Source organism: Phocoena sinus, chromosome 3 (assembly GCF_008692025.1).
Source record: "Phocoena sinus isolate mPhoSin1 chromosome 3, mPhoSin1.pri, whole genome shotgun sequence".
In the NCBI taxonomy this organism is placed as follows: domain Eukaryota; kingdom Metazoa; phylum Chordata; class Mammalia; order Artiodactyla; family Phocoenidae; genus Phocoena; species Phocoena sinus.
The window spans coordinates 125,126,959-125,143,313 of NC_045765.1; the positions used below are offsets into that span (position 1 = coordinate 125,126,959).

At 38.0% G+C, this 16,355-nt stretch overlaps 1 protein-coding gene across 1 annotated transcript in view; it reads right to left on the reverse strand.

The window, feature by feature from the left end:
• Positions 1 to 16,355, reverse strand: part of ZSWIM6 (zinc finger SWIM-type containing 6) — a 207,303-nt gene that overhangs the window by 53,639 nt on the left and 137,309 nt on the right. The window contains exons 3-4 of the mRNA XM_032625295.1: positions 4,513 to 4,661; positions 805 to 955 (exon numbers count right to left, since the gene is read on the reverse strand). Coding sequence (XP_032481186.1) covers positions 805 to 955; positions 4,513 to 4,661 — 300 coding nt within the window. The remainder of the gene's footprint in view (positions 1 to 804; positions 956 to 4,512; positions 4,662 to 16,355) is intronic.

The following is a 16,355-nucleotide window of genomic DNA, read 5'->3' on the forward strand; positions in this document are numbered from 1 at the left end:
GGATCAATAGCATGATGTGGTCCATCATTAGCCAAGAGGAAGACAGAAGGTGAAGGTATGAAGACTTCTACTATTCAATTACACTGAAACTAGGATCTTCTAATAAATATATGCATAACGTAAAACTAATATAGGCATTGACAAAATATTTGCCCAAAATTCCATTTGTCACATATAGATTTCTTAATAGACAAGATAACAAATACATTATTAATTTCCCTAGCAATGAGCACAGAGTAACAAGAGTCATCCCCCCCAAACTTCCCAGTAAACATGAGTAGTAGATTTCTCATTTTTTCAACCACCTGCTATATTTATATCTTTACCACCACGGATTTGGGAAGCAATACAAATTAGAGTTTGCAGTGTCTTTTCCATTCTGACAATCAACAGTCCATCTAAGTCAATAATAACAAAAAAAAATAAAATGAATATTCAAGCTACTTTTGATACTTTTAATGTGGGCAAAAGGGGAAGACAGCCAAATTTTAGTTGAACTGATTACAGTATCAGTCTAGAAATAAGTAATCAGTTCTATTATACCAAATACCTGTTTTGACATATAGCTTTTTTTTTTTCAAATATTTAAAAGCAGATCCCGAGCTTGCTTTCCTCAACATCAGACAATTCCCCCAAAACACTGCCAAGATTGGTTCCTGCAAATGCCTCATTCTTCCTATTCTTCTAACCAGTGTATAATGGCAACAAGTTCATATAAAAGTAGCTCTCTCTTCTGCAGGACTCTGACCATGGTCTTTGTCCACACACAACCCAGTGGCAATCCATCAGGAAATTTACACTTACCCAGCTCATCCCAGAGCTGCCTGTATTTGTCAGTCATTGCAGTGCCTTGTTGCCTCCAAAGTGACAGACGAGGGTCGGCCATGAACTGCTCTGTTATCAAAGTCAACATTCGGGCCCCGTTTGAGTCCCTCATCTTCAACATCTCCCGCACCTAGTGGGGAAAAAACAGACCTTCAGAAAAATGTTAAAAAATGAACAGCAATACAGAGACAGACTACTTTATTTCTCTGGGGAGGGAGGGTGGAGTGGTGGTGGTGGTCAAGTCTTCACACCATCCTTCTTAAGCAAACAAAAGTTGTTAAAAACGAGCCTCTGAGGGACTCCCGTGGCGGCCCAGTGGTTAAGACTTCACCTTCCAATGCAGGGGGTGAGGGTTCAATCCCTGGTCAGGGAGCTAAGGTCCCACATGCCTCGCGGCCAAAAAAACAAAATATAAAACAGAAGCAGTAATGTAACAAATTCAATAAAGACTTAAAAAAAAAAAAAAAAAAAGGTCCACATCAAAAAAAAACCTTAAAAAAAAGAAAAAAACAACAAAAAAAAATGAGCCTCTGTCCTAAATGGCTATTTAATCAGAGAACTGACCATTAATTTTTTAAAATTATGTTTTAGAATCCACACGAGGAAAAGAAATTTGCGTAACTTCCCAATTTTCCCCCCAAATGTTTTTGTCAGCCTACAGAAAAATAATACCAAAATAAACAAGACAAATCATTGGGTACCTTCCTGACTCCCTAACTGATCGCACTTAACCACCAGAGTAGTAGAGTCTAAAGCACTGTACTGAGAACTCTTTAGAGATCTTCTAAATTGATCTGATAGTGTTTATAATAATAGCATCTGTCCTTCCATTTTTTTAAAAAAGCTTTATTGAGACATAATTCACGTACATACAATTCACCAATTTAAACTGTACAATTTAAACCTCTTTCAGTGGTTTTTAGTACATTCAAGTACAAGTCCTACGAGTGCTTCAGTTTTTGAGGTAAATTAGTAATTTCACTAGATTCTTTCTCACCGAGGATTTCCATGTAAAGAGCAACAGCATACTTCTATTCACTCAGATGGGACTGTTTTTGCAATGGTAAGAGGAAATGTAAAGGGCTGTAGGTTCAGAACTCTCTTGCTCCAAATGAGCAATCCTTGAAGCAGAATCATAACCACTGACCTAGTAAGTTAACTTGGCTTCTCTGCTGGAACCTCGAGCTCTGTCCATTATTCTTCTGTTACATTTCCCAAATAAACAAGAAAACAAGAAAAGAAACACAAGGCTAAGTTGCTCTACAGGAAATCCTAAATGAATCCATCCAGTCTTAAAGTGTATACCGCTATGTGTTCAATGAATAGGAATCCCAGCTGAACATCAGTTCTCTGTGTAGAAAATTAGTGGAGCAAGGTCATAAGTAGTAGATAAGGAGAGGGGAGTCCTTTTATTCAAAATTCTTTCTATGTGAAAGCCACATGAAGGAGGAAACAGCAGATCTTCAATAAAGCAGCCTAAACCTCTAGATCAATAGGTTCTGCCTCAGTCCTGTACCCTGACAAGTAATGGAACCCTCCCCCCAAACCAGGCTTCAGAATTTGAGCCTTGTAGAGAACTCAAATGTACTTCTGCACTGAATCACAAGGGTATGCTTCCAGAAGGGTTTTTTGAGTAATCTTAAGAAGTACTAAAAAGGAGAAAGAAATGGAGTTGCCATTTATCGGACATCTTGCTGAAGAGTTTTACATTCATACTTACCTTTTAATCTTCACAACAACCATATAAAGTAGGCCAGATTATAATCCCCATTTTACAAATTATAAAGCCATCCCTCAGAAGTTAAGTAACTTGTCCAAAGGACAAGAGGAACAACTGGAATCAGAACCCGGATCTGCCTTAACTCTGGAAGTTATGCCATTTCCAAAATTAGATATTGCTCTTACTTCATATGGCATATACAGTGTGTACATCATATAGAAGGATAAAAATAGCAACTGCAGGCCAGTCTAACACCTCTTTCACATTGCTTCCACTAGGCCACAGTGTACTCTCTGCTGATAAGAGAATCTATGAAATACTTCCTGTGTGTCTAAATATACCAAAACTTTAATATTACCTCTATATATCATGGATTTAATTTAGTATTTATTTTCCTAATAAATTTCTACCCTACTACTCAGTTAGCAATAGCAATGAAAATAAATGCTTTACTATTAAGCATACAAACCAGAACTATTAACCAACACTCAAATACATATACATTAATTACAGCCTAATGGTAATTAATTTTCAGACTGTTGACTGTGAAGTATTACAAGAGTCTGAAGTGCCTATGAATTACCAAAGAATGATTAAATCATGTGAAATAATTTTAGAGTTAAATGTATTTTTACTGTAATCTAAATTCTTGAAAAATTGGCAATCTAAGTATGGTATATGGAATAAATCTTTTTTTTTTTTTAAGGCTGCACCACGCGCATGCTGGATTTTAGTTCCCTGACCAGGGATTGAGCCCATGCCCCCTGCGCTGGGAGCATGGAGTTTTAACCACTGAACCACCAGGGAAGGTCCGGGATAAATCTTCATTTAAAGGGTTTTCATTAATCAGAATACACTAATTTTTGGCTATAAGCGGTAACAGAGTTTACTCTAATTCTTCTGAACTACAAAAGCTTTTAAGTATTATAAATATTAGAGAAGTTGTTTAACAGAAATATCAATGAACACAGTTATCTGTTCCCTTAAAACCAATTTGAATACGTTATCTATAAAGATGGCTGTACCCCCAATGAAAAGACATTGCTTTAACATTATTTAAAAAGCATTTTATCCAGTATTTAGACATGTGTTTATGGTACTAAGAGTTCTGTGTAAAGCAAGACACAGCTTCTGTTCACAATGAACTTATAACGAAGATAACTTTGTTTCTTAGGCTATCAAATTTTGGTGATGAAAATTAACATTTACCAAGGGCCAACTACTGTTAGACACCATTATCATTTAACACCATAATCACAACAACTTGAATGGATATGCTACTATTAGCTAATTTTATAGATGAGGAAACTGACTTAAATAACTTGCCAAGGTACATACACTCAATAAGATTTAGAACTGAGATTTAAACCCAGGTTTGTATGACTCCAAAGTTTATGCTCTTGAAACTAATTTAAAGATATCGACATTAAACTAATTATATAAAGCACATCTTAAGGACTATATTCAAAGGTATGCTCTACTTGGGAAAATTAACTAGAAGAAGAAAAAACTTGAAAAGATGGCATTTCAAATAACATTAAGCTATTTTATTTTTAGTACTGAACAGTTTTTCAAAATTGTATAAATTGCCACCATTTTATTAATAAGAGCTGAGAAAGACAAAAATGGCCCATATCTTGTCTAAAGACACCTAAGTAAATTAATGCTTGCATTACGACACAGAAGTCTCTAATGGTTGATAATAACTTAGTCTATTCTTCCCCCCACCCCATCCCGGCCATGCCACATGGCTTGCGGGATCTTAGTTCCCCAACCAAGGATTGAACCTGGGCCCTGGCAATGAAAGCACCAAGTTCTAACCACTGGAACGCCAGGGAATTCCCAGTTCTTAAAAAAATAAATAAGAATTTAAAAAGAAGCCTTTATCCTATTGTAAACATGATCATATATACTTTCTATAAATGTATATATATTTAGAATATTTCTTTAAAAATAAAAAGTCATACCTTTGCAAAGAGCAAATTAAGCTGCTTCCCTGATCCGTGGTACCCGCCCTGGGAAAGGAACAGTTTAACCTGTTCTTGAACCTGCTCTTCATCTAAGTGCCAGCAGTTTTCATCATCTATACTAGCACCTGCTGTTGGATCAGGAGCACCTAGAAATAGAAAGAAAAAAATAACACATATGCTAGGAAAAACTCTGGGCTAAAAGGGCTCTGAAAATAAACTTGAAAAGAAATAAGATTCTGTATTTTTTGCCTAAACACTTTTTAATCCAATCTCAATTTCAATATACATACAAATGTATGACCGAAAGTAAATGTAAAAATTATTCTTTTATTGCCAGAACTTTGCTGATTTGTGCTAAGCCAAACGGCGATGACTTTAGAGCTGAGATGTTTCCCTTTTTTAAGATCAGAGACTATACCTTTGGAGATGAGTTTACAGGTTCCCTAAAGAAAAAAAAAATTCACAAGAATGTCTCATTGTAAATATGTGATGTTTATAAAAGCTCTACTGTGTAGGACACGTTACTAAAATGCTTTTCAGAGACATCAGAAAAATATGAAACAAAGGAAACTCAGCAGCGTATTTCTCTTTACAATGTTAATTCAAGAAGCTTTCACCATTATCTGCTGCTGTATAAACTACATGCTGACGTAAGTCTTTAGTTGCAGAAAACCAAAGATTAAAAAGGGAAATCAAGCCACATGGGAACAGGCAGTGCAGCTGTTGTACTAAACCAGGTTGTAGTATCACCTTGCCAAAACTGCGTAAATATTTTATTGCTGAAGTACGCATAAAAGAGAACAGCTATGTAACAAGCCCTGTGTGTAGACTACCTCAGAAACTCAAGAATTACCCAGATATTTAGGCAGGTGAAAATTGTTTCATTATTTATTAATAAAATAAAATAAAATGGTATTTAAGGCCTAAGATTCATAAGTAATACAAAAACTAAATCTAAAATCTCTTCTCTATAGTGTTTCATTGCCTTATCAACCCTTAAAAAAATACCTGTGTAGGTGTGGTTCTACACTTCTTTTCTTTTAATGATCTAATGCAGACTCAACTGGCCGAGGAAATAATCACTAACATGTGCTTAGAACCAGGGTCCATTAATCCCTAGGAGGAAGACAATGGGTCTGTGAACCTCCCTGAAAAAGTGTGCTTTCATTCATTCAGCCGACATATTTACTGAGTGAGTGCCCTCTGCTAGACTTGGGGATGGACTGGGGTACAAAAGAGAATTCCTCTCCTCACAGAATTTACCATCTAGTTCAGTGGCTTTCAAACTTTTTTGACTAAGACCCACAATAAGAAATGTAATTTATATCATACTCAATACACCTGTGTATCTGCACATTTATATGATCACACCTATTTATTAATCTGAAGCAAAGGTATGATGAAAAAATACCCTTATTGTAAGTGGTCTGATATTTTCTATACTATTTCATTTTTTTTAAAAGGCTTGTCATAATTTTTAAAACTGATTTCATAATGTATAATGGGTTGCAATCCACTATATGAGAAACACTGTTTTAAGTATGTGAAATAAATAACAAATGTAATAATCACACATACAAATATATAATAATAAATGAACTAATTGTTTATAGAAGAGGACAAAGTGCCAGGAGATCGTATCAGAGAGCTCTGACCCAGCCTTGAATTGGCAGAATAAGCATACCTTGAGGAAATGGAATTTGAGCTGAGATCTGCCTTAAGTAGATTAGAAGATAAATTAAGGCAGGAAAAGGAAGCACTGGGTCTGCACGTGAGACTAAGAGCTTAGGCAGAGGTCTCGGGCATAAAGGAACATGGTACGTGGATGAAACAAAAGATAGTCCATGTCCATGCAACTCAAAAGTAGATGATAAGGAAGAAGAGCAATACAAGGCAACTCTGGAGAAGAGAAGGGACAACTCTTGCCAGGCCAGAGAGCCCCGACAAGTGAGGAGCTTAGTTTTTCTCCCTAAAAGTAATGAATGGGAATTCACGACAAGGTTATCCGAAGTGGAAGAATGGAATACTCTTCAGTGAGAACAGAACATCAGTGAGAACAGAAATGGAGAACCTGACAGAAATTTAGGATATAAAGGCAAAAGGACTTGGTGAAGAAGTAGATACATGAGATATGGGCGATCAGGGGGCTGAGAGAGACATGGTTTTCTGGATTAAACAACTGGACGAAATACTGGACAACTCACTGACACACAGACCACCAGAGCAGGATCAGTTTTGGGGGAGGGAGGGGCAGTGTTTAGATCATAAGCTCAATTTTATTTTTATTATTATTAAAAAATTTTTGGCCACACGGCGCAGAATGCAGGATATTAGTTCCCTGAACAGGGATTGAACCCACACCCCCTACAGTGGAAATGTGCAGTCTTAACCACTGCACCGCCAGGAAAGTCCATGAGTTCAGTTTTAGACATGGTGAATTTCAAGTACCTCTGAGATAGATGGTCAAGAAGAGGGGACAGGATTTCAAGTAGGGAGCTGGATATACTATGGGACGCAATACAGGGTAAAGAGAGCGTCTAAGATGGAACCCTAAGGAAGGCCAATACTTAAAGGCTGGGCAAGAGAATGAGGAAGGATAACAACGGGAACGAGTAGCCTATTAGGAAGAGCAGGAGAGACTGGCTCTTCCAGAAGGCAGAGAAAGCTGTTCCAAGTAGGGAGTAGGCAAGTAGGGAGTTATTTAAGCTACCAGAGAGCAAGGATTGTATCTGCCCTGTTCACCACTGCCTCCTAACACCTAGCCGGTGTTTGCCATTATCAGGCAATCAAGTACTGGGAGGAACGGGGGAAAAGAGGGAGAGAGAAAGGCATAAATACATTCCACCCCTAACAAGAAAAGGAACCCTAACAGAAAGGAACCACTGCTAAAGTATCCCCACATGCATTATCTCATTTTCTTCTCACAATGTCCCCTGGAGGTGAGTATAGCTATGATCCCCTTTCTACAGAAGGAGAAACAGGTTCAGAGTGGTTATGACTTGTCCACAGCCACAATGCCAAATCCGGTCTCCCATTTCTCTCCCCTGCTGAAGAATATATCCCAGAACCTTGGAGCTCAAGTTTAACCCTGAAGGTATCAAGGCAGCAGTTGTCAACCGTAAATCAAAGATAAATTTAAGGAAGGATACTGAGATCTGTTAGCGTGTTTCTCTTTTACAGGAAAATTTAAGGACACACAACGTCGTGAAGAGTTAACTAACTACTGGGGTTACATCTGTAACCCCTAATCTAGCTCATCCCTTTGATTCTAGAGAAAGACAGACACAGACTCACAGACACAGACACACAACTGCACAAAGACAGGCCTCCACTTCCTCAACCTTAAACTTCTATAATGTAGGAATAAAAAATTAAGTAATCAGTTGAAAAATAAAACATAAATTTACTCTAAACACAACTCAACATTTTAGGAATAAAGACATGTACACTGTACATTATAGACCAGGAAATTAATGTCCACAACAACAACCCCCCCCCCCCAGCAAAAGAGCAAATTTATTTATTAAACATTTTTTTTTTTAATTTATTTTTGGCTGTGTTGGGTCTTCGTTGCTGTGTGCGGGCTTTCTCTAGTTGAGGCGAGCGGGAGCTACTCCTCGCTGTGGTGTGCGGGCCTCCCACTGCAGCGGCCTCTCTCGTTGCGGAGCACAGGCTCCAGGCGCACGGGCTTCAGTAATTGTGGCTCGCACAGGCTCAGCAGCTGTGGCGCACGGGCCCAGTTGCTCTGTGGCATGTGGGATCCTCCCGGACCAGGGATCAAATCCATGTCCCCTGCACTGGCAGGCAGATTCCCAACCACTGCGCCACCAGGGGAGTCCTATTTATTAAACTTTAATTCCAAAGTTTAAACACTTAAACGCTAACATGTCTTGATTACATGCATTAAAGTATTGCCCAAGCCCTGTATAAAATGTAGATTTGCAAAATTTATTTCTACTTGTTAACAGCTGTCTATAATCAAAGACAAACCTCTCAGCATTTAGCTTTGAGGAAGGTATGCAAAGAGAATCATAATTCATGTATTTATACATTTGCTATTAGATATTCCCCCAGTTGGGCGGGAACCAGAACCTGTGTATGTAAATTAAATGATCCATTAAAGTGTTTTAAAACCTATCATATTTTTTAACCCTTATTTATATTTATAATTATAAATGCTATAACTTTTACAAGTGTATAATTAATCTTTGTGAGCATTTTATTACTGAGGCTTAACTCTTCAAAGTTTCAAGCCTTCAGGGAAAGTGAAATTATCTGTTGAAAAAAGTGAAACAGTTCGTCTCTCACTCCCAGCTAGGGTGTGTGGATCTGATTCACCCTCCTACCTTGCTTACATAATGCCATAGGAGAAGAGCAAAGGAGAGTTCAGAGACAAGAAGGACTACTGTCCAAGTCTTTGGCTTTCCCTGCCTGCTACTTGATTTGGTTCAGATTTAGTTTTGATTTACCCCAATATCAAAAACTCTTACCCCAGCGGTTCCCAAAATTAGGAGTATATCAAAACTCCTGAGGCACACCGTGAAAAATAGATGTTTAGGCACCGCTTCAGACCTACTGAATCAGAATCTTTGCCACAGATAAAAAGGCAGGGGCAATGGGGGTGGGGAGTGTGGCTGGGAAACACTAGTCTATATTTGGAGAGAATCTTAAACATGGTGGCACATTTTGGATCTTAGTTTTGAAAAGTATTCAGGGTTCTAAGTCATCAGACAGACGCCTCTCCAGCGTACTGACTGAAGTAAATTTAGGACATATTGACTGAGATATCTGTCTCTTGTCACAAAAACAGTCACTTCTAAGCACTGGGCAACACCAAATCATTCTGCAAATTTTAAACTGAGATATTAAGACATGTTCACAACTGGCTTATACTATGTTTGGTATGTGGAATTATCCACAGCTTTGGGTTCTAACGGGGAACTTAAAGCTTTCTTTTTTCTTAAACTGCTGGAAAACAAATTCAAACAAGAAGCGAAAGGCTTTAGTTTACATCTTCATGCTTTAGTAACACTGTTGTCCAAATAATGCTTTAAGCGTTTTATATTTATGTAGCAGTGTTCTTTTTTGTTAAAATTAAATTGTCAAATTCAGTCTACAGAGGCAGAATGCAGGCAGCAGATGTCTACAGTGCAGAGGTGATTAATTCAGCCTCTTTTGCAGGACCTATAGAAGAATGCCATCTCCTACAGTTTTAGTGCCTGCTGTTAAAGATAGGAAACAATAAGTCTGTGGCTTACAAAGACACCAGTACACCTGTCTTATAAGCTGAAGGCAAAATCCTGATATCAACCATTGGCACCAAGAGAGGAAAGGCAAGGCAGCAAACTTTAGAGATTCAGGCTCAGAAAAAAATCTTTCTTTAGAGAGGACAAGAACTAGACCACTGAAAAATAATGTGCATTGAATAAACACACACTTGAGAAAAGCTTTAAATTTTATTCTTACTGAAATCCCCATTTCGAGTTAGTGACTAATGCCTTCATTTCAATATACAATTTTGTGGTGGCTGAAGGAGCCAGATCCTTTATCACCTATTCTCAATGGTCAGTCCACGTAATTCTACTGCCATGGTGCAGTGTGGTGTCCTCTCCAGGAGCTGTCAGAGGACAACCTGTTTTCCTTAGCCTGCAGGCTAATGACAGGGAGCCCTGGCATGCACCAGGCTCTGCTCCCTCAACAAGCCACCTTCCCTTTAGCTAAATTCCAAGGAAATAAATAAGTAGTACGGTAATCAGGATATATCTCAGGGAACTCAAATAGGCCTGTCAGGGTTTATAGCCCTTCCTCTATTCTTTTCCTCTCACCTGACTTTATTACTCATCTCTTATTATCATTTAATTTACTTCAGAAGTTCAATGATATGCTTATTCATGTACAGAAATAATCATGTATTTTATATGGATAAAAAGCAATAAAATATTTGTACATTCATCAATGCTCATTTAAAAAATTCAGAGTACTCTATGCTTAAGAGGTAAGTCATTTTCCATAACTTAGCTAACAAATGTATTAGCAATTACCTGTACACAAACATAAATAATTAAATGCACAGTTCTCAGTAAGTCTCATTTTTACATAACCTGACTCTTCAGATTTATTAAAAGAGATCTACTATGTTTGCAAGGTTCAAGAATGGTTTGCTCAGAATTTTTTTTTTTTTTTTTTGGCGGTACGTGGGCCTCTCACTGTTGTGGCCTCTTCCGTTGAGGAGCACAGGCTCCGGACACGCAGGCTCAGCGGCCATGGCTCATGGGCCCAGCCGCTCCGCGGCATGTGGGATCTTCCCGGACCGGGGCATGAACCCGTGTCCCCTGCATCAGCAGGCGGACTCTCAACCACTGCGCCACCAGGGAAGCCCCTGCTCAGGTTATTTTTAAAGATGTTTTTAAAAAAAAGTTCACAAATATTTTCCTCAACTGTCTTGAAGACTCACGTCAACTGCCACATCACAATGATGGAGATAACAGCAACTCAGATTTACTCCTTTTTAACCCTCCTAACCTTATGAAATAGGCACTCTTTTCCTAACCACGTTTTACAAATAAGAAAACAAAGCCCTGAAGAGATTCGGTTCCTTGCCTCCACTCAAAGAGCTGGAAAGCAAAGGGACCAGAATTCTAATGTAGGCTGTCTAACTTCTAAGCTCTTAAACACTCTGAATACTCTTACAGTGGGAGGTAAGAGAAACCTACAGGGAGGGAGATGGGAATAATAAGCTCATCTAGCCAACATGGAGATTTAGGATCAGTTAAAGGAGACAGGGATGGCAAGGAAACTGATCACAGCTGGTAACAATTCTTTGAAAATTATGAGAGTTGGGGTAGTGTCAGAGATGGCTATAGGGTGTTAGGGAAGGCAAGATTTGGAGGTGAAAAGAGAAAGGATAAAGGGTATTGGGCTAAAAGTAACTTGGCTGTCTCTGCATTACCCTATCAAATACATGACGCGTCAGAGATGTGACTCCTCCCAATTAGGAAACAAAAGTCCTAAGGTTACTTCTCATTTGCTAAAATGTTTTTTCATGTGAAGATGATCATGTGTACATGATTGTATATTTCAACAATTTTTTAGAACAAAATAAAAATCATATTATGGAAACATCAAGTTCTAATTAAAACTTAAGGGAAAAACTGGTAATTTTTGGAGGGAAATTTGGCAGCAATTACAAAACCCAAAATGCCGATGCTAACTGTTTTGGCATTTCTACTACTAAGAATCTATTCCTCAAAAGCATTTGCACAAATCCACACATACACAAAGAATGGTCACGGCAGCACTGCACATAGTAAGAAAAAAATGAAAACAACTTCAAAATCCTTCAGTATGTTAATGATTAAATATATCCAGAGTATGTAATACTACATGCAACACTTAACACAGTACAAGACCTATTTGTACTAACAAGAGAAGATATTCATGATATATTAAAAGAAAAAAGAAACTGCAAAAAATAAGTTTTTAAAATTGTTTTTTAAAAATTGCATACACGTGTGCACAAAGAAAACTTGCCTCTGAAGACTCTAAACCACACTGTCAGCCATGGTTGCCAGGGAATAAGGGAGCTACTGGAGACTAAGGCAGGAGAGCTGGTGGGAGCCAGTGAGTTCTTGTCTTTTTATCTTCAGATACTTCTATACTTCCATACATCTTTTCAACATGCAGTCTTCTTTTTCTTTTTTTTTACTTTTAAGTTTCACACTACCGTAGTTTGAGATAGCACATTTAAAGCAACTTTAATTCTGTCCTATAGATAGATTTGCTAATTACATTGACCACCAGTAGTAAGTCATACCTTTGTTTCACCAACTGTCAACACCAGAACGGTCTACAATAGAAAGGATAATGCCTGTAATAACAAAATTATCTCCCTAGGATAACTGCACAAACTGGTTGCTAATGCAAGCCCAATTACAAGGACTATGACCCTCGACAGAGAAACAAAATGAAGAGAGACGTGACATGAGGCCTCCATCAAACAACTCCAACTGTCACTCACTGCTAGATTTGGAACAAGTATGAGTACAAGAATAAATCTCCAAGTTCTTACCAAGAACAAAATGGAATAAGAAATGATACGGTTACTTTTTTTTAAAAGTGTAGTTGGCTTCCCTGTTGGCGCAGTGGTTGAGAGTCTGCCTGCCGATGCAGGGGACACGGGTTCGTGCCCCGGTCTGGGAAGATTCCACATGCTGCGGAGCGGCTAGGCCCGTGAGCCATGGCCGCTGAGCCTGCGCGTCCGCAGCCTGTGCTCCGCAACGGGAGAGGCCACAACAGTGAAAGGCCCGCGTACCGCAAAAAAAAAAAAAGTATAGCTGATTTACAGTATTATATTAGTTTTAGGTGTACAGCATAGTGGTTCAGTATTTTTACAGATTACACTCCGTCAAAGGTTATTACAAGATAATGGCTATAAATTTTCTGTGCTATATACAATATATCCCTGTTGCTTATCTATTTTATACACAGTAGTTTATATCTCTTAATCTCATACCCTAATTTACCCCTCCCTTCCTTCTCTCACCCCTCTGGTAACACTAATTTGTTTTCTGTGTCCGTAAGTCTGTTTCTGTTTTGCTACATACATTTGTTTTTATTATTTTTTAGATTCCACATATCAGTGATATCATATAGTATTTGTCCTTCCCTGTCTGACTTATTTCACTGAGCATAATAGTCTCTAGGTCCATCCATGTTGCTACAAGTGGCAAAATTTCATTCTTTTATATGGCCAAGTAGTATTCCACTGCATTTATATACCACTTCTTCTTTAACTATATGTCAGTTGATGAACACTTGGGTTGCTTCCACATCTTGGCTATTCTAGATAAATAGTGCTGCTATGAACACTGGGGTGCAAGTATCTTTTAGAATTAGTGTTTTCATTTTTACTGCATAAATATTCAGGAGTGGATCATATGTTAATTCTATTTTTTTTTTAATATTTATTTATTTAGGCTGTGCTGGGTCTTAGCTCCGGCATGAAGGATCTTTTTTAGTTGCGGCATGTGGACTCTTAGTTGTGGCATACATGTGGGATCTAGTTCCCTGACCAGGGATTGAACCCGGGCCCCCCTGCATTGGGAGTGTGAAGTCTTAGCCACTGGACCACCAGGGAAGTCCTGTTACTTCTATTTTTAGTTTTTTTTTTTTTTGGAGGAACCTCCATACTCTTTTCCACAGTGGTTGCAACAATTTACATTCCCACCATCAGTGTATGAGGGTCCCCTTTTCTCCACATCCTCTCCAACATTTGTCATTTGTAGACTTTTTGATGACTGTCACTCTGACAGGAGTGAGGTGATATCTCATTGTTGTTTTAATTTGCATTTCTCTAATAATTAGTGATGTTGACCATCTTTTCATGTGTCTATTAGCCATCTGTATGTCTTCTTTGAAAAAAATGTCTATTCAGGTCTTTGCCCATTTTTTGATTGGGTTATTTTTTTTTTGATATTGAGTTGCATGAGCTGTTTGTATATTTTAGATACTAATCCCTTGTTGGTCATGTCATTTGCAAATATTTTCTCCAATTCTGTAGGCTGTCTTATCGTTTTGTCAATGGTTTCCTTTGCTGTGCAACATCTTCGAAGTTTAATTAGGTCCTAGCTGTTTACTTTTGCTTTTATTTCTTTTGCCTTAGAAGACAGATCCAAAAAAATATTGCCATGATTTATGTCAAGGAGTGTTCTTCCTATATTCTCTTCTAGAAGTTTTATGGTTTCAAGGTCTTACATTTAAGTCTTTAATCCATTTTGAATTTATTTTTGTTTACAGTGGGAGGAAATGTTCTAATCTCTGTTTCACATGTGGCTGTCCAGCTTTCCCAGAACCACATGTTGAAGAGACTGTCTTTTCTCCATTGTATATTCTTGCCCCCTTTGTTGTAGATTAATTGACCATAGGTGTGTGAATTTATTTCTGGGCTCTCTATTCTGTTCCACTGACCTATGTGTCTGGTTTCTGTACCAGTACCATGCTGTTTTGATTACTGTAGCTTTGTAGTATAGTTTGAAGTGTGGGAGGGCGATAGCTCCAGCTTTGTTCTTTTCTCTCAAGATTGCTTTGGCAATTCTGGGTCTTCTGTGGTTCCATATGAATTTTAGGATTTTTTGTCCTAGTTTTGTGGAAAATGTCATGGGTATTTTGATAGAGATTCCATCAAATCTGTAGATTGCTTTGGGTGGTATAGCCATTTTAACAATATTAATTCTTCCAATTCAACAGCATGGGATATCTTTCCATTTCTTTGTATCATCTTCAATTTTCTTCATCAGTGTTTTATTGTTTTCAGAGTATAGGTCTTTCACCTACTTGGTTAGGTTTATTCCTAAGTATTTTACTCTTTTTGATGCAATTTTTAACAGGACTTTTTTCTACATTCTTTTTCTGATATTTCATTGTGTATAGAAATGGAACATATTTCTGTGTATTAACCTTGCATCCTGCAACTTTACTGAATTCATTTACCAGTTTTTGGGTGAAGACTTTAGGGCTTTCTCTGCAAATAATGACAGTTTTACTTCTTCCCTTTCAATCTGGATGCCTTTTATTTGGTTTTCTTGTCTGATTGCTGTGGCTAGGTCTTCCAATACTGTGTCAAATAGAAGTGGTGAGAGTGGGCATCCTTGTCTTGTTCCTGAATTTGGAACAAAGGCTTTCAGCTTTTCACCACTGAGTATGATTTTAGCTATGAGTTACTCATAAATGGCCTTTACTGCATAATAAAGGACACTGTTACTTTTTGTTTAACAAACTGTGAGTGCCCATTACTTTTTTTTTTTTTAATTTTTATTTATTTACTTATTTTTGAGTATAGTTGCTTCCACAATGTTGTGTTGGCTTCTACTGCACAGCAAAAGGAATCAGTCATACATATACATATATCCCCTCCCTTTTGGATTACCCTCCCATTTAGGATACGACAGTGCATTAAGTAGAGTTCCCTCTGCTACAGAGTATGTTCCCATCAGTTGTCTATTTTATACATAGTACCAATAGTGTATATCTGTCAATCCCAATCTCCCAATTCCTCCCAACCTCCCCCTTTCCCCCTTGGTATCCATACAACATTTGTTCTCTAGGTCTGTGTCTCTATTTCTGCTTGGCAAATAAGGTCATCTATACCATTTTTTAAAATTCCACATATATGCGTTAATATATGATATTTGTTTTTCTCTTTCTGACTTACTTCACTCTTATGACACTCGCTAGGTCCATCCATGTCTCTACAAATGACCCAATTTCATTCCTTTTAATGGCTGAGTAATATTCCTTTGTATATATGTACCACATCTTCTTTATCCATTCATCTGTCAATGGGCATTTAGGTTGCTTCCATGTCCTGGCTATTGTAAATAGTGCTACTACGAATACCAGGGTGCACGGGTCTTTCTGTATTATGGTTTTCTCCGGGTATATGCGCAGTAGTGGGATTGCTGGGTCGTATGGTAGTTCCATTTTTAGGATTTGAAGGAATCTCCATACTGTTTTCCATAGTGGCTGCATCACTTTACATTCCCACCAACAGTGTAAGAGGGTTCCCTTTTCTCCACACCCTCTCCAGCACTTATTGTTTATAGATTTTTTGATGATGGCCATTCTGAGTGGTGTGAGGTGATGCCTCATTGTAGTTTTGATTTCTCTAATAATTAGTGATGTTGAGCATCTTTTCATGTGCCTCTTGGCCATCTGTATGTCTTCTTTGGAGAAATGTCTACTTATAGGTCTTCTGCCCATTTTTGGATTGGGCTGTTTGCTCTTTTGATATTGAGCTGCATGAGCTGCTTGTAAATTTTGGAGATTAATCCTTTGCCCGTTGC